Source organism: Malurus melanocephalus, unplaced genomic scaffold, assembly GCF_030028575.1.
Source record: "Malurus melanocephalus ecotype Western Australia unplaced genomic scaffold, MMel_1.1 scaffold_15, whole genome shotgun sequence".
Lineage (NCBI taxonomy): Eukaryota > Metazoa > Chordata > Aves > Passeriformes > Maluridae > Malurus > Malurus melanocephalus.
Genome location: NW_026623247.1, coordinates 78,695 through 94,437, shown reverse-complemented (window position 1 = coordinate 94,437; position 15,743 = coordinate 78,695). Strand labels below are relative to the sequence as shown.

At 39.5% G+C, this 15,743-nt stretch overlaps 1 protein-coding gene across 2 annotated transcripts in view; it reads right to left on the bottom strand.

The window, feature by feature from the left end:
* ERCC6L2 (ERCC excision repair 6 like 2) overlaps positions 1 to 11,349 on the bottom strand; it is a 30,656-nt gene extending 19,307 nt beyond the window's left edge. For both annotated transcript variants that reach the window (XM_057384532.1, XM_057384541.1), the window contains exons 1-5: positions 11,085 to 11,349; positions 8,231 to 8,655; positions 4,463 to 4,582; positions 3,300 to 3,493; positions 547 to 708 (exon numbers count right to left, since the gene is read on the bottom strand). In XM_057384532.1, the coding sequence (XP_057240515.1) occupies positions 547 to 708; positions 3,300 to 3,493; positions 4,463 to 4,582; positions 8,231 to 8,655; positions 11,085 to 11,106 (923 nt within the window). In that variant the 5' untranslated portion in view covers positions 11,107 to 11,349. The remainder of the gene's footprint in view (positions 1 to 546; positions 709 to 3,299; positions 3,494 to 4,462; positions 4,583 to 8,230; positions 8,656 to 11,084) is intronic.
* Positions 11,350 to 15,743: the final 4,394 nt, after the last annotated feature.

Here is a 15,743-nt window from a genome sequence, read left to right as displayed (position 1 = left end):
ATTCCCAGGAGGTCTAGATTTTTATCTTTGGTTAGTTGCACCTCTCCTTCACCATTAAAAGTTTTTCTGGACAAGACTGTTACTTTTCAAACATGCACTTGTGCATTTGGAAAAAAAASCAAAATTTTATTACTTTTATCCTCCAAGTAGTTCAGAATTATCTGCACATATTGGACAGATCAAAGGCACTATTGTGGTCAAGGCTGTGTAATGATTCCCTATCTACTGGGCAAAGGAAGAAAAAAGTGTCCTTAGGAAAAAAAAAAGTAAACACAGGAGGTGTAGGAAGAAACATTTTAACTACTTCCCAAATTTCCCAAAAAAGCCAGTTGGGATGAACTCCAAATGTACTAAGTAACTGCAAAATACAGGAGTTTAACCTCCCAGGTACAACACAGTTATATTCTCACAAAACATGAGGCATTTTGAGGTTTCGGGGTTTTTTTKAATAACACAGATGGGTCTATAGCATCCACTTCTACGCCACCCCCATTGCACAGTTAACACACAGAGATGCTTAACCACAAAAAGAAGTATTTTATTTACCAGTCCATAACACACCAAAGCTCCTTCATATTGTTTTGAAGAATGGTTCCAGTAAGACCTATGCGAACACKGCATTTCAATGACTTCATGGTTTGAGTTACTTGAGCCTTTGGATTCTTGATTCTATGTGCTTCGTCCACTATCACAGCAGACCACTCTATACTGCAGATTAAAAACCAATTTCATTAACTGACATTACTAGTTCYATCATCCCACACATACACATAAAAAGTGAAGTCAGCCAGACAAGTAGCTGTAATTGTTCTATAACACACTATTACTTTTTRCTTTCCCTGTTTTTTGTTTTTATACTGTTCCATTTCTTTAAATTATTTGTTYAGTAAATTCAATTAGAATATTTGAACATAATGGCTAAACTATATCAGCAAATAAATAAACTACTGTTAACCGTATCAAATGCTTTCGGGAAGAAAGTAGCTTTAAATCTRTGCAGCAATGAATCAAGCACATCTCACTAAAATTAACTCCACTCATAATTACAATTTACAAAAAATAAGTAAGTCTCCAAAATACGCTTAAYATAGGTATTCTTCATTTTCCTGACAAAAATTATCCAGCACAACTTCCAGTGAACTGAAAACATTTAAATCTGCATGGTTTTCTTCAACAAAGTGTCACTCAAGAATGTCTATACAATACCAATATAGCAGAGCAACTTTAATTTTCRTGATTATGACTAGAAGGAACATAGCTATAAACAGTGACCAAGAGGTATTTTGCAGCTAGTTCAAGAATAAAACTTARGGAAAAAAGAACCATTTACTATAATAATTTAAGTCATCAAGTCCCAAGGAAGAAATTTATTAACTTTATGAGTTCACTTTATATACATGAATGAATATTGCAGAACACAATCATATCCAGTTTGATTTGTTGTAAAAATGCTGAAACAGACATGTTTAGTAAAAAGCCTCTCTCTTGAACAGGCTGGATTTAGTTCATTAATGAAGGTCGATCTTGTGGCATTTTTGATACTCACTAAACACATTCACTAATATTCGAGCTCCTTACATTCCCAAAATGTGCTAAAATGTTGAGTTCTGAAAGAAGTCTTAACAGATGTTTATGCGCTCTTTCCACTTAAATCACTCATACTAATTTAAATGCGTAACTGAGCATTTTTATTCTTATTCCTGAAAGCTAATTATTTAAGAGCCAGTTTTGAGGCCAATCCATCACTGTAGTCAAGCAAGACACAAAGCTTCTTCTAGTGTCAAGATCATAGGCCCATCTAGTCACCACACTCTGTAGAAAGAGTCTGGCAAATCCCCATGTTGAAGGAATGTATTAGCAGGCAGTCACAGATCAGATCTGCTCCACACATGCACCTATTTCCTGACCGTGATCTAYTGCATGATCAAGCATTAAGAGTTTCTCAGGGAGAACACAAATAGTTAGGGTGCTGACAACATAACTACTTTACCCCTCTATCTGTACTTCTCAGACCTGAGCACAGAGATGAAGATCTGACTGTTTTGCTGATGGATATCCAGACAACTAGGTTACTCTCCGGGGCCTGGACCTTTCCCAATGCCTGAAATGCCAAAATCTGCAGATCCACTCACATCAGCTGCTGAGGGCAGGCTGATACCACCAGCTATTGACACAACTTGTACCTMCTTCCAAGATGACATAAGGGAAAAAGACCTCTAGGATTGAATGAGAAATGTGTAGGTTTAAATCTCAAAGTTTGTAGAGACCAGTAATTTCATCAAGCTGGTAAAAAGYGCAAATAACAAGGAAAATACCTTTTTGAACAATCACCTTTGAAGGTGATTGGTCTTCTTACACTTCACTGAAAGATAGGAATACTTTCTATGTATCTTTTAGCTGTCACTACTTTTCACACAGGCAATTCGTGCATCTTTCAGAGAACATTTCATAAGTGTGCTGACAGCAAAGACTGTTTTTTAGGAACTGTTCCAACGCTTACTGCTACCAAGTGTCCCATTACAAAGATAGCTGTACTGGGTCTGGTCATCTCTCTGAGATGCAGTTAATTTTCCCACAGCAGCCCTCACAGGTCTGTACYTTGCATCCACAGCTGGAAAGGTGTTGATAACACAGCAGAGCTTTGGCTRCTGCTGAGCAGCACTGACAGAATATCAGTGCTGTCCCTCAACATTACCCCCACATCAGTAGATTGGGAATGGGCAAGATCATGGGAGAAGACACAACTCAGCCAGCTGACCCAAATTGACTACAGGGATCATTCGTTCCACATGACATCAGCTCAGACAAAAAACCTAGGGAAAGGAGAAGGAATGGGGCATTTGTTATTTACAGTGTCTGCCTTCCACAGCAACCACTATGTGTGCTGAAGCCCTGCTTCCTGGGAAGTGGCTCAACACTGCCTGCAGATGAGAAGCAGGGAACGAACTTTTTTTTTTTCCTCTCTGCTTATGCATGCCTAAACTTTTGCTTTTCTTTTAGTAAACTGACTAATCTCAACCATAGAGTTGGTTTTCATCTTAATTTCTCTTCCCTGTCCAKCTGGGAAGGGGAGTGATAAGAGTGGCTTGGTRGATACCTGACATCCAGCCAAGGTCAACCCACCAGAATAGTACAGGTTAAATTCAGTAGTACAGGTTAAATTCAGAAGTACAGGGATTCTTCTCTTTAGCACAGTGAGTCACTGGATTTAACAGTAAATACACTGTATTAAAAAAGTACTTACAAAGTACCATTAGACCGTTAATACTAGGTGCATACAAACACATTAAAGCCATTACCTGTTAAATTCATTCAAATACAAGCGAAGTGTCTCATATGTTGTAAGAGCAACTTCAAATTTCCCTTGCTTGATGCGACTCATGGAATCGTCCTTTTTACTGCCATGTAAGATACAGACCTTAAAGTATCCCCATGTGTCTAACTCATCCTTCCAGTTGTACAGCACTGAAAGAGGGGCCACGATGAGGAAAGTCTGAAAACAAACATATGACAGTATTACTTGAAAAAATACAACATAGCACTTTCTCAATAATGGAAGTCATGATCTTGACTATTTTACTGCTCTGAACAGTCTGACTGTTTAATTCTGTCATTTCAAAGCATGTATGGAAAATATCTAAACAGTTACTACAAATTCCAAAGTAATCTGCCTACTCTGAGTATGTATATAATACAGCAGAAAAATACTGCAACAAAAAAATTAAATACTAAGCAGCACTACTTACTCAAATTATACTCTTAATAACTGCAGTAAGATGTGAACCACTATCACTTTAGCATCTGTATACCATAAAATGTTTTGCAGATGGAGAAAACAAAAGGAGAAAGARGATAAGCAGCTTCCTCAAATCCACAAGTCTAGTCATCCCGTGACTTGAACATAGAAAGTCCTGAAAAGGGTTTAAAAATTTAAGACAGCTCATACAATTCACTTGATATCACAGAATAATGAAATCAATGAGGTAAGAAGTGGCTTTGGGACATTTTCACTCCAACTTTACAGTTAAAACAGCGGCAACACTGACTTCAAATCCAGGCTTTCCCAACTGAGGTCTTCAAAACCTCATCGGGATGGATAGGGTCTACAACCTCTCTACAACCTGTTTCATCACACAACACTAGTTTTCTACTCAGTGACATGGGCTTTTCAAAGTACCCTAGCCACAAATCTAACCTAGGTAYCTCAAAATGCTTCCCATTAGTACATAGGAACAGTAGTAACAGATTAGACAATAGCAGCGACAAAGAGAGGGCTCTATGGCTATGTGGAAAACTGAAGGCTTCCTAAACACTATCAGGAAAGGCATGATTCCTAATCTACTTCAGCAGCTGAATTTCAAAAATGAATGTACAYAAACTCCTAGAACAAATAACCAAACCAAAAAAATCCAAGTACTGTCTTTTAGCAAAATCCTTAAGCTAGTATCACTAAAAGTTGTACCTTCTTGGGGTTACAATCTGAGCCCCTTTTCATCGTCCTCAGTAAAAACTCTGGCATATTATTTTCAATATCCTCACGTGTCCCCTTCTTGTGCAACACTGCAGCCAAAAATGAAATGACCTTGAGAAAGAAAACAATTCTCAGTGATTATGTACAATAAGAAATTGAATGAATTCCACAAAAAATAAACATTAGGACAAAATCCTGGATAGGACTTAGTAAGGTGGCTAAGGAGGGGAAGGGTTCTATGGGGGAAGGGGAAGGGGGGTGTTTGTTGGTTTTAAATATATCTGGTTTTAAAATGGGAGCATTCCCTCCCTTGGATTCCCAAGAATTCYTTGAATTCATTACAACAGCAATTAATTGCTCTATCTCACACTTTTATTCTCTAAGTGGAAAAGTCCCAAAAATACACAACAGACAGAGCATGAATGAGCCAGGAAAAAATAGATATGAGACTTGTCTTGAAACTCTCCTTCTTTTCAGGGCATTTGAATCTCAGATGAGAAAACAGAAGGGACAGATATCCTCTAACTATCCTCTCAACTATTTCTGCAAAAGGAMGAAGAGGCGTATCCTAGAGGTTTGCTTTTTACTAATATGCCTTTTTCTGTATGTTCCATTCCTTCAAATTCCTACTATTAATATCAAAAACATTTTTTTCCTGTTGTGCTATATTCTCACATCTGCCTCAAACCAGTCAAAGTGATTATGAGAAGGTACTTATTACAATACACCACAGCATGGACAAACATCACAGCACAGGCTATTCCAAACTATCATAATCCAAAACAGGAAGAAGGCAGAGAAAGATCTGGCCAAAACATGCAAATCTGTAAAATCCACTTGGGATAAGTGGTATCCATGGGACTAAGCAGCAGGAAGGATCACATGCATCATCAGAGAGGTGCCCTTCTTTTGAAAACTTAACAGGCCCCTTTTATTCAGAGCAGCCAGCTCCAGCCACTTCCTTTTTGCAGCTGCTACACAGATGCTCATAACAGCACAGAGTCAGAGCTACCAACTGTTGATTACCAAAAAAAATCTTTCTCCCTCCAATGATGGAGAAAAGCTATCTGCCTGAGAAGAGCAAATTTAGATGGAAGGATCAGAGCAAAAATCCATCACATGTATAGCCGCAGAGTGAATGAGTGGTATGCAGAAAAAAAATAACCCATTTTTATACGTAATACTTTTTAAGCTGAGGTTGTGATGAACTGCCAGCTTGCACATGCTGTTTAACTACGGACTTTTAATTTCTTCTTTTAATCCCTTGAGGATTAGAATTAAATTCAACTGAACAATAAATCTCCATGTCTCTASCACATTCTCTGTTCTTGGACAAATTTGCATCACAAATTTCCAAGAGCAGCAAAGGCTGTGAAATGGCAGTTCATTATCAGAAACCTCTGCCTCTTCCATCTAATGCAAGAAGCAACCTAAATGCCTTGAAAGGAAACTAATTTACTATAATCATACTAAGAAATGACATTATTCTATTTGCCTTCTCTTAAACCTCAGCTTTATATGAAAGAGCCATATGGTCAGGCCATTTAAAGCAAAAATCATATCAGAAGTACAAAGAACATTAACATTCAAAGAATTTCTAGAAGAATCTTTACCTCATGAATCATCCTCTAATTTAAAAACAATAAGGTTCAGCCAAATGACAAACGTAAGTTTTTTTTCTAAGACTAAATCAGTTATTTAATGAAATTTAAATTCATTTTTTCATATGTGTTAACCTTTACAAAACAAGTTAATTATTCCTTTTTACTTCATATCCACTGATCTGCTGATATCCCACAATGAACTCGAACATAAACACTGTGTTTCACCAAGTCCTTCTTTACAGGGATGCTGTCTAGAACTTCTCCCAGTCTGTGCTCATGTCTGGGATTGTCCCAATCCAGGTGCAGCACYTTGCACTTGGACTTGTTGAACTCCATGAGGTTCTCATGGGCCCAGTTCTCAAGCTTGTCTGGGTCCCTCCGGATGGCACCCCATCCGTCTGTTGTGTCAATAGCACTGCTCAGCTTTGTGTCATCTGCAAACTTGCTAAAAGAGCACTTGACCTCACTGTCTGTCATTGGGGAAGACATTGCACAGCACTGGTCCCAAAACAGCCAGAGGAGCATCACTCATTATCAGCCTTTACCTCAACACAGAGCCATTGATCACAACTCTATGGCTGCATCCATCCATCCATCCATCCATCCATCTAGCCGGCCATTCCTTATGCATCCATCAAATCCACACGCCTGCAGTTTAGAGGTAAACCATAAACGTGGGACCATATTGAAGGCCCTACATGAATCTAGGTAGATAACATCAATCATTCTTCCCATATTGACCATTACCATCAATCCACTGTATCAGGCCACCAGCTTGGCCAGGCACAAGTTTGCAGGCTGCCTCAGATCAATCTSCTCAATCTTTTCTGACTTACAGAATCCCTTCTTGTTATTCTACATGTGAGATATTCTTCACATAAAATATTCTTTGAAATCTCTACTTTTTTTTCTGAAAACTTGACACTGATTAGAAGCCATCAGATGTGAATTCCACACAGGAACACACTGTCACTGTGTGATAATTGTGCCTAGAGAATCAGCTCTGAGATTCAAAAAAATGCAAGATGTAAGCAAGACAAGTAAATTTACTCCCTGCTCCCCAAGTTTACTATTATCTATATATACATATACAAATATATATATATGTATCTTACTACATGAGATCAGATTATTTACAGTTCTGGGTAGAAACAGTCTTCCATAACTACTCAGTTCTTCAACKGCCATGGACAAGAAACTTGGCCATGTTTAAAATGAATATAGTTTAATCAGCATCTGTTAACAGGGGATCATCAGCTATACATATAAATCCATGATACACCTCTAAACGCTCTAAGAAGAATTTTGGTAGTTTACTTTACTCAYTCCTCTTGTTAAGTTTGCTACAGGACAATATTTCTTTGCACTGAAAGGCGTCTGTCAACATTCTCTTTAATGGAAGGGCAATAGAAACCACAGACAATACTTGTCAGTGGAGGAATGAGCTTGCATTGGACAGATTAAGAAAGAGAAAAGAGAGTGGGACAAAGACGTACCTCATAGAACTCAAACTACTAACTTTAAACCAGACAGGTTATAGAGAATTTCTACACATAAAAAAAAGCTTAATTATAATAAAATAAGTAAAAAAAAATAAAATTTCTAGCACAAAGATTCAGAGCATAATGAAAAAACTCAGCTACGCTTTGTCCTCTCATCAACCAAGATGCATTTTCAAAAGAGTGACAGAAGTAGCACGGAACACCAAAGTGTTTTTTACAGAGATGAAAGTAAAAGTTCTTTCCCATTCCCAGAACAGTGAAAGTATTCGTTTTCAGGAAAAAAGGAAAAAGGTGTTTTAAAAACAAGAATCAGATAAGAACCCCAAGTTCTTTTAGTGTACTCCAATGCAAAATCCTTTCATCATGGCCAGGTAGCAATCCTCAAAGCAAATTCAACACACTAACACTTTAACTATTGTAATTACTCATGCTTACACTAAAAGAAGTCAGATCCCAGTTTTATGGCCTGTTAGGAGTGAATCTTAAATCAGCAATGGACTCCTGGCTCTGAATACTGTCCTGGACATCATGGCCTGCCTTATCCAACTCCACAACAGCAGAGGGAGGTTTAAGCTTTACATATTGCTTTTTAAAAAGATTTGCAAATCTTGGAGAACATGCTATTGTCCCACTGTAACAAATAAAAACAATACCTGTATTGTCTTTCCAAGGCCCATATCATCTCCAAGAATACACCCCCTTTTATTAGCATAATGTCTATACAGAAACTGGGCTCCTTCCCTTTGATAATCACGTAGGTATCTGTTGATTGTATATGGGATAAAATCACCATTGTCAGATAATTTAAAAGCAACCGCAGGAGATGGAAGACTTTGGTCAGGAAAACATGGCTTTTCCAGATCACCCTCATCAAATATTAAGCTTTTCCAGGGTCCTCTATTGTCTTTGACTTTAYGAAGTTTTGTTACTGCTATTTTCCTTTCTTCAGACTCCAAGAATGATACAACAGCAAATGATTTTCCATTCTTGTCCTTTTCAAGAGAAGTTATTGTTCCTTCATAAAGTTTTCCATTTTCAAGACAAGGGGCAAGGCATTTCTCCCCAATACGCCAATGGTCTATAAAAAAAAAACAAACACAAACAGTGATAAAGTGGCCTGATGTACAAAATATTTCATTTCAATATTAAAACARTGGATGCACATTTATTTGACAGAAAGCACAGTTTCATATAAAACACTTTACTGAAGGCAGCATTAGAATCAAGACACCAGTTACTGTTTACAAGCCTGAGCTAGACATAAAGTTACAGTTTGCTCTAACACCACTATTTTAGAAATACTAGAAGGTGTATAGGGAAAAAAAGCAAAATCCAGATTCTGATACATCAAGTTTACACAGTGGCTTCACACAGGCAAACACAGCAGTATATATCACAGCAGAAATAATCCGCATCATACTGACAATGAACAAAATACCTCTATCAGAAAAAACATGGTTTTCACCATAAAAAGACCTTGCAAAAAACGGCTGCGGACAAAGGTTTCCAAATCTGAACTGAGAGAAAAACAGCTGTTCTGTTGAGCTTGCAGGAAGGATTTCTCACCTTCCCCTTCTCAGTCATCCCAAAACAAAGGAATACATGATCCATTTGAGAACCTTTATGGTTTCTTATCTGTTTGCTGGAATAAGTTTTGATACTTATAAGAAAGTCATTATCAATTGCAATGATAGGCACCTATAGTTTATACAGGGAAGAGTGAGCCAGAGATAATCTTGCACCAGAGTAAGTATTCATCATTTTATGACCAGTGATAGTACACTTTACAGGCAGATCAACTCAGACACTTTTCAAAGGTAAGGAAATAAGCCCTGAAAGCAAGAAACTCCACATTCAWTCATTTTTATGTCGCCATGTGAAAACCACACTGAGAAGACTGGTTCTCCTCACCAGGTCCTAAGCACCTGGAAGCATCCACTTACAGGACTACTTTCCACAATGTATTAGTTAAATCAGGGATAACTATCATTCATTTTTATAATGGATTTCATTATATACACGAAAATAATATTCTGCAGCCAGCACTGGCCTTAAGTTGACATGCAGGTAATGATAAAAACAGTACAAGCCTACAGAACATCCCTCTTCCAAAATTCTTTGGCCCTAAAGTGTTCTTTTAGCTACAGAGATTTCATGGGCCACATGTGGTTTGTCTGTTCAGCAAACCCCAGCAGACTGCTCTCTTTCGAGGAGCTTCATTCCCCTTTCAACACAAGCAAATTTCTAGAATTTGGCGACTTCTGACTGAAAACATTGCGCGTCTGCTCTGGATACTTGTCACACTTTTGCCTGATAAGAACTTTGATTCAAAGACCTAAAATGATGTCCCACTAGTTCTTACATCAACAAGGTCATAAACCACAGCCTTGCCATTCGACTCACCATTCTGCAGATATCTTTAATAATGTCCCCATACTTTGTGACCTGCTACACAATCTGCTCCAATACCTGCAGCCAGTCCCTAAGATCTTCTCAAAGACTTGAAGCTCAAATGATCTTTCTGAAGCAAAGGGTTATACATTGAAGAAATCATATATAACTAATCGTTAAAGTTCATGGCATTTGTCTCTCATCTCAATGGAAAAAGCTAAGTACATTGACTTCTTCTGGTAGCATCTAATTCTTTCTGYAATTTCATGAGAACAGGAACCAAAACTGAAAACCTGCACACTGTTAAATATGCAAACCAAAGTTTAAAATAGGAGAGGATTTCTGTAATTCTTTTTTTTTTTTTTTACAGTCATGAAGCGATATGTAAAATGTAGTTTAGAGACTCTCGAGTTAAACTATGATTTAAGACGACAGAGTTTTTGGTTTTAACAAAGCATTTACTTGAGGTTAAGAAGTTGCATATGACTCATCACAACTAGAGCTCCAAACGCAAGGTGGAGTAAATTACACTGGACAATGGTACTAGTGTTACCAAGCTTTAAACTTAGTGAGAAACAGGGAACAGAATGAGAAAAAGGCAAATATATATAATGGTATTAAGGACACCATTGCTACAAAAGACCAGAAAATAATGCCATACAAGTCAAAGCATGAACAGCTACTATAACTAGCCTGATTCACTAAGTTCTTGGCTTTTGAAGTAGAACCAAAATTTATGTGGAGCACTGTCTTTAAAAATAAAGAAAATTATCTGTTATGCCTTCCTAGCATGGGTGTAGTACACTTGGCACCACTGATGGTATTGAAGATGTTTGCCTGTACTTACTTCTTTTACTATAGATGTAAAAAAACTGCAATTGTCTATATTAGCTGTACTAAATCATGGTGTAAATGGCTTCTTGTCACACACTAGTTTCTTTCAACCACTACTCCTCTGTGAAATTATGTAGACGCTTTCTAACTAGTGAGGGTTGRCCACTTAACGTAGAGTGCAAGGTTTTGTTTTCCTTCGGGTTTTTTTTACACTCTTAAAGAAACTACTGTAAAAGCAAAATTCAAGGATATTGTAAAGCAAGACACACGGAAGACGCTTACCTGGGACACCATCATCACACATTTTAACTTTTGGCTGTGCAAAGCCCGACGGGGCCCACGGGCGGAGGCACCGGGCGGAGGCGGACGGGCACCGCCGCGCTGGGGACCCACCGCCGTCCCTCCGCCGGCCGGGTGACGGCGGCCAGCACGCCCAGGGAGCCCCCGGGGTGCCACAGTGAGGRGTGCCACAAGGAAGGGCCCGTGGCTGTCCCCGCTCCCCGCACCGCGGGCGCCCCGGCAGAGCCGCAGCCGCGGCCGCACCAGCCTGGCCCCGCCCCGCCCGGCACCGACAGCGGCGCGGAGATATCGCGAGAACTGCGCTGCCATGGCGCTCCGTGCTCACAGGAACCGGAGGGCCAGAGGCAAGTATCGCGAGGTTTGATGGCGGAGCGGGACGGTGGTGGCGGTGTGGGTCCCGGGCCCGTCCTGCCCGGTGGAATGGTTTCCTCCTGATGCAGTCCTGCCCGGTGGAATGGTTTCCTCCTGATGCAGTCCTGCCCGGTGGAATGGTTTCCTCCTGATGCAGTCTTGCCCGCTGGAATAGTTTCCTCCTGATGCAGCCGTCTGTAGGAAACGTGTAAAGCGGGGGGAGGGTGCTGTGTCATGGAATGTGATGTCCAGTTCTGAGCTTCTTACAATAGGGACATGGAGCTCCTGGAGTGCGTCCAGCACAGAGCTAGGAGGATGATTTTAGGGGCTTTGGGAGCATTTCTCTTGTGAGGACAGGATGAAGGAGCTGGGACTGTTCTGCCTCGAGAAGAGACGACTGAAAGGGGACCTCATAAATGTGTATAAGTATCTTGAGGGGGCTGTGTGAGGAGCATGAAGCCAGGCTTTACTCGATGGTTCCAGGAAGCAGTRAGGCATGAGGCAATGGGCCAAATGATGCACCGGGAATTCCACCTGCACACGAGGAAGAACTATTTTAGTGTGTATGTGACCATGCACTGAAACAGATTGTCCAGGCAGGTTGTGAAGTGTTCCTCATCGGAGATACTCAAGAACTGACTGGACACAATCCTGCAGAATGTGCTCAAGGATGACCCTGCTTGAACAAGGAAGTTGGACACAACCCCCACRTCTAACCTTACCTGTTCTGTGATTTTGGGCATAGGAGGAAAACAGATCTTAAGATACTCTCTATGGAAAAATTGGAGAGGTGAGGAAGCAGGGCAAAGAGCCCATACAATGGAAGGCACAGCTGGCCCAATACAGAGCAGCCAGCTGCATGGAGGTGGTGGCTGCTGAGAGACAAAGATCTGACATTCAGGAGAAGGAAAAATCAAGCTGCTTTTTTTTGCAGCCATTCTGTCTCTTGCCTGTGGAAAGCTCTCCACTTTCAAGAGAGCTTAACTGGACATAGTTAAYATTTTGCAGATTACAAACACAGTCAGTAGCAGTTACCCTGTTCTTGCTGAAAAGAAATTAAGGAAGAAGAAATCTGTCCAGATTGACTCATGTATCAGTCACAATGCAGTGCACTTACATGAAGGGCATGGCTTCCCACATCCTTGCTATTACTTTTGACAAAATGCCTTCACATACATTTAATAGTGCAATACTAAGTMATTTCACATCTGAAAGCTAAATTTATATGTGTAAGGAGCATGCAAGGTCTGCTTTTAGAACAACTTTGATTTTTAATGCAGAATACAAATTTGAAGTGATTTCTCCACTATTTTAATTATCTTTTATACAATTTTGGTGAATTTTTAGAAGGGATTGAGCATTAGTAAAAAACTGKTTTCTTTTAGCATATACCACAAAATTCCATACAGTGAAGATGGATAGTCAGACTAGCTAATCAAAAGACTGCGTCCTGCAGTATTTTCAGAAGAAAGGCAAGGCTGTAGATATGGGTCTTCATGCTGTTTCTGCTTGCAGCAGACATGCAATAGGCTACCTGTCTGCTCTGGGAGTAATGTAGACTTGTGCAGCCTAGAGCAGCATTAAGTTGCTTTTTTAAGTTGTCTGCCATTAGCCAGAATTTTGTTCTAAAAGAGGTTAATGAAAGATGGGTTGTGGTTGCTCAGCCAATTGAATTAGTCTGATAGGAAAACMGCAAGCATGAAAGCACTAATACAGTTGCTTCAACTATAAACTACATTCATATTGAGCACCACATTTATTGTAGGAGGTTGTTCAGCGGTAAAACATAATGTAGTACCAATGTTATGTTATTTTTAAAAGAGGCATGTAGTTATGCATTCTTCCAAAAGGAACTTGACAAGAACTATGCCAACCACAAAAAAAACCAAAAACAAACCAAAAAAACAAACAAAAAAAAACCAAAAAAACAAAACAAAACCAGCCCAAAACTGAAATGAGTGGCTTGCCAGATTTGAAAGTTCTGACAGAAGAAGCACAGTGTAAACTGTACATGACCTCGGGTACCTCATACACCTTGATCCTGAGAGCATCTTTAAAAAAGTAGCAAGGACATAGGTTCTGATTCTAAGGAAGCTTTYAAACTGGATCATGTTTGAGGATAAATGTGTGTTTGTTCTACAAGGTTGCATTTGATTCTTATCAAAGTGTGYTTAGTAAGGACTCTGATGCAGGGTTGAGCTGCTGTTTTACAGTGACAAATATGATATTAGAACTTCACAACAGAAAAAAAGAAACAGATGAAATTCTTTCTTGAGCACTTCAATTTCTCTAATAAAAAAGGTAGAAAAATTCAGCATACAGCTCAAGGATCCACTGTGCTTTTATGTCAGTGGTAAGACCTCACTGGCTTAGGTGGAAACAGAATTTCACCTGAAAATCCTGATGAAGTCATTAGGATGAGTCTCCATTACACTTAGGGRCACTCTTAAAGCTCTTCCATTTAGGAGAGAAGACAAAAGGAGGAAAGCACCTTAACCTGAGCATTTGGTTGGCTGTATGTCAACAGGTAGTTTTCTTTTTACCTTTAAAATTTCTCTTGCCAACTACAAGCTGTTCCTATATCTTCACTTTGAAGAATAGGCTAGAAAACAAGCTGTCCGACTGAGACTGGGGCTTCTTTCGTGCAATATCCTCTTTGGTCTGGGTCCATAATCAAAAATGTTTCCAAGAGAATATTTTGCTCTGTCATGTATCTTTAAAAATTTGTGGAATATGAAAGTMCTTTCGGAAATCTTTTTAACACAATTTAGAAGTGATTTGCTGGGATGTGAAAAATGCCTCACGTGGTGTTTCTTCAGGAAAAGATTTGTGAAAGATTTCATTTTGAAAAGCTGTTGCCAGTTGAATATATCCAAACTGTATATCCAAATATATCCAGTTGAAAAGTTGAATATATCCAAACTCCATATTAAAATTTGAACTCTRCTCATATTTGTCTCAGTTTAGATTTCATAAGAGAAGTGTTAGGCTCAGATAACAACAAAAACAAATACCATAATGGGGATAAGCACTTTTTAAATATGTGTTATATCCCTCAAAGCATTTCACAAGTAACATTGTGGCCTTCCTGTTCACTCTTCTTTGACAGAGAGAGGAGACAAATTAACTGATGTGCATCTGAAAAGTGCAGCTTAGTTACATTAACAGTATCCTCCATGTCAGTATGTCTGAAAACAAAGCAAGATGGGTTCTCAGATACACTCAGCATTTGAAAGCCTAACCAAAACCCACAGAAAGTATAGGCACAATTTTTTTAAAAATTGATTGTTTAATTCTGTATTAGGAAAAAGAAGAGGTGGTTCAATTAATTGGCATGAATTTAGCATGACAGCGTTAGAAGTGTCTCAAAGAGGAACTTCACAAAGTGTTATTCACCAAATTAACATTTTGGATAGCCTTTTGTCTCTCCAGCAGTTCATTTGGCAAAGTGTTTTAAACATTACCCATTAACAGTGTTCAAGAAGCTCTTCATGAAAGTGAGCCTGACTGGGTGCTTTGGGTCACCTCCAGACAGAACAAAGAAAAAATATTAGAGCTCTGGTTGCTGCTGCAGGGCCACAACCTCCTTGGGATCACAGAGATGTGGAAGGATAGCTCACTCAGCTGAATGCCACAGTGGGCAGATGTGGGCAGGATTTAGAAAGAGCAGGTCAGGACAGTGGGGAGCAGATCTGGCCTTTTGTGTTAGACAGCAGCAGAGATACATGGAGCTCTTTCCTGGTCTATAGAGACCATGAGATAATGGAGTCCAGGATCTTGAGAGAAGAGAACAAGGCAAATCAAGTAGCAGGATCATGACTGTGAACTTCAGGATGGTGGATTAGGGGAAATTATCTTGGTTTCAGCAGTTCTTTCACTGTTCTCTCCTGTAAAATCCTCAATATACAGACTGATGAAATATGGACAAGATAAGTGGGCAGTGTAGTGGATTGAACTCTGGTTGAACTTTTGGTCTTAAAGGAGTGTTAACAGCAGCACAAAATCCAGCTGCAGTCCCATTACTAGTGGAGTGTTCTGGAGTCTGATACTGGGGCCAGTAYTGGCCATTGGTGACATGCATGGTGGGACAGAGTGCATCCTCAGCAAGTTTACAGATACTACTCAGYCAGGAGGAGCAGGATAAAAACAATGCTGCCATGCTGCCATGCGAGAAGGGTGGTGACAGGCTGGAAAAATGGGTAGATAGTAATCTCATGAAGTTCAGTGAAGTCCCACACCAGCAGTCAAATAACCCTATGCCRCACTCTGGGCTGGACATTGACTAGTTGG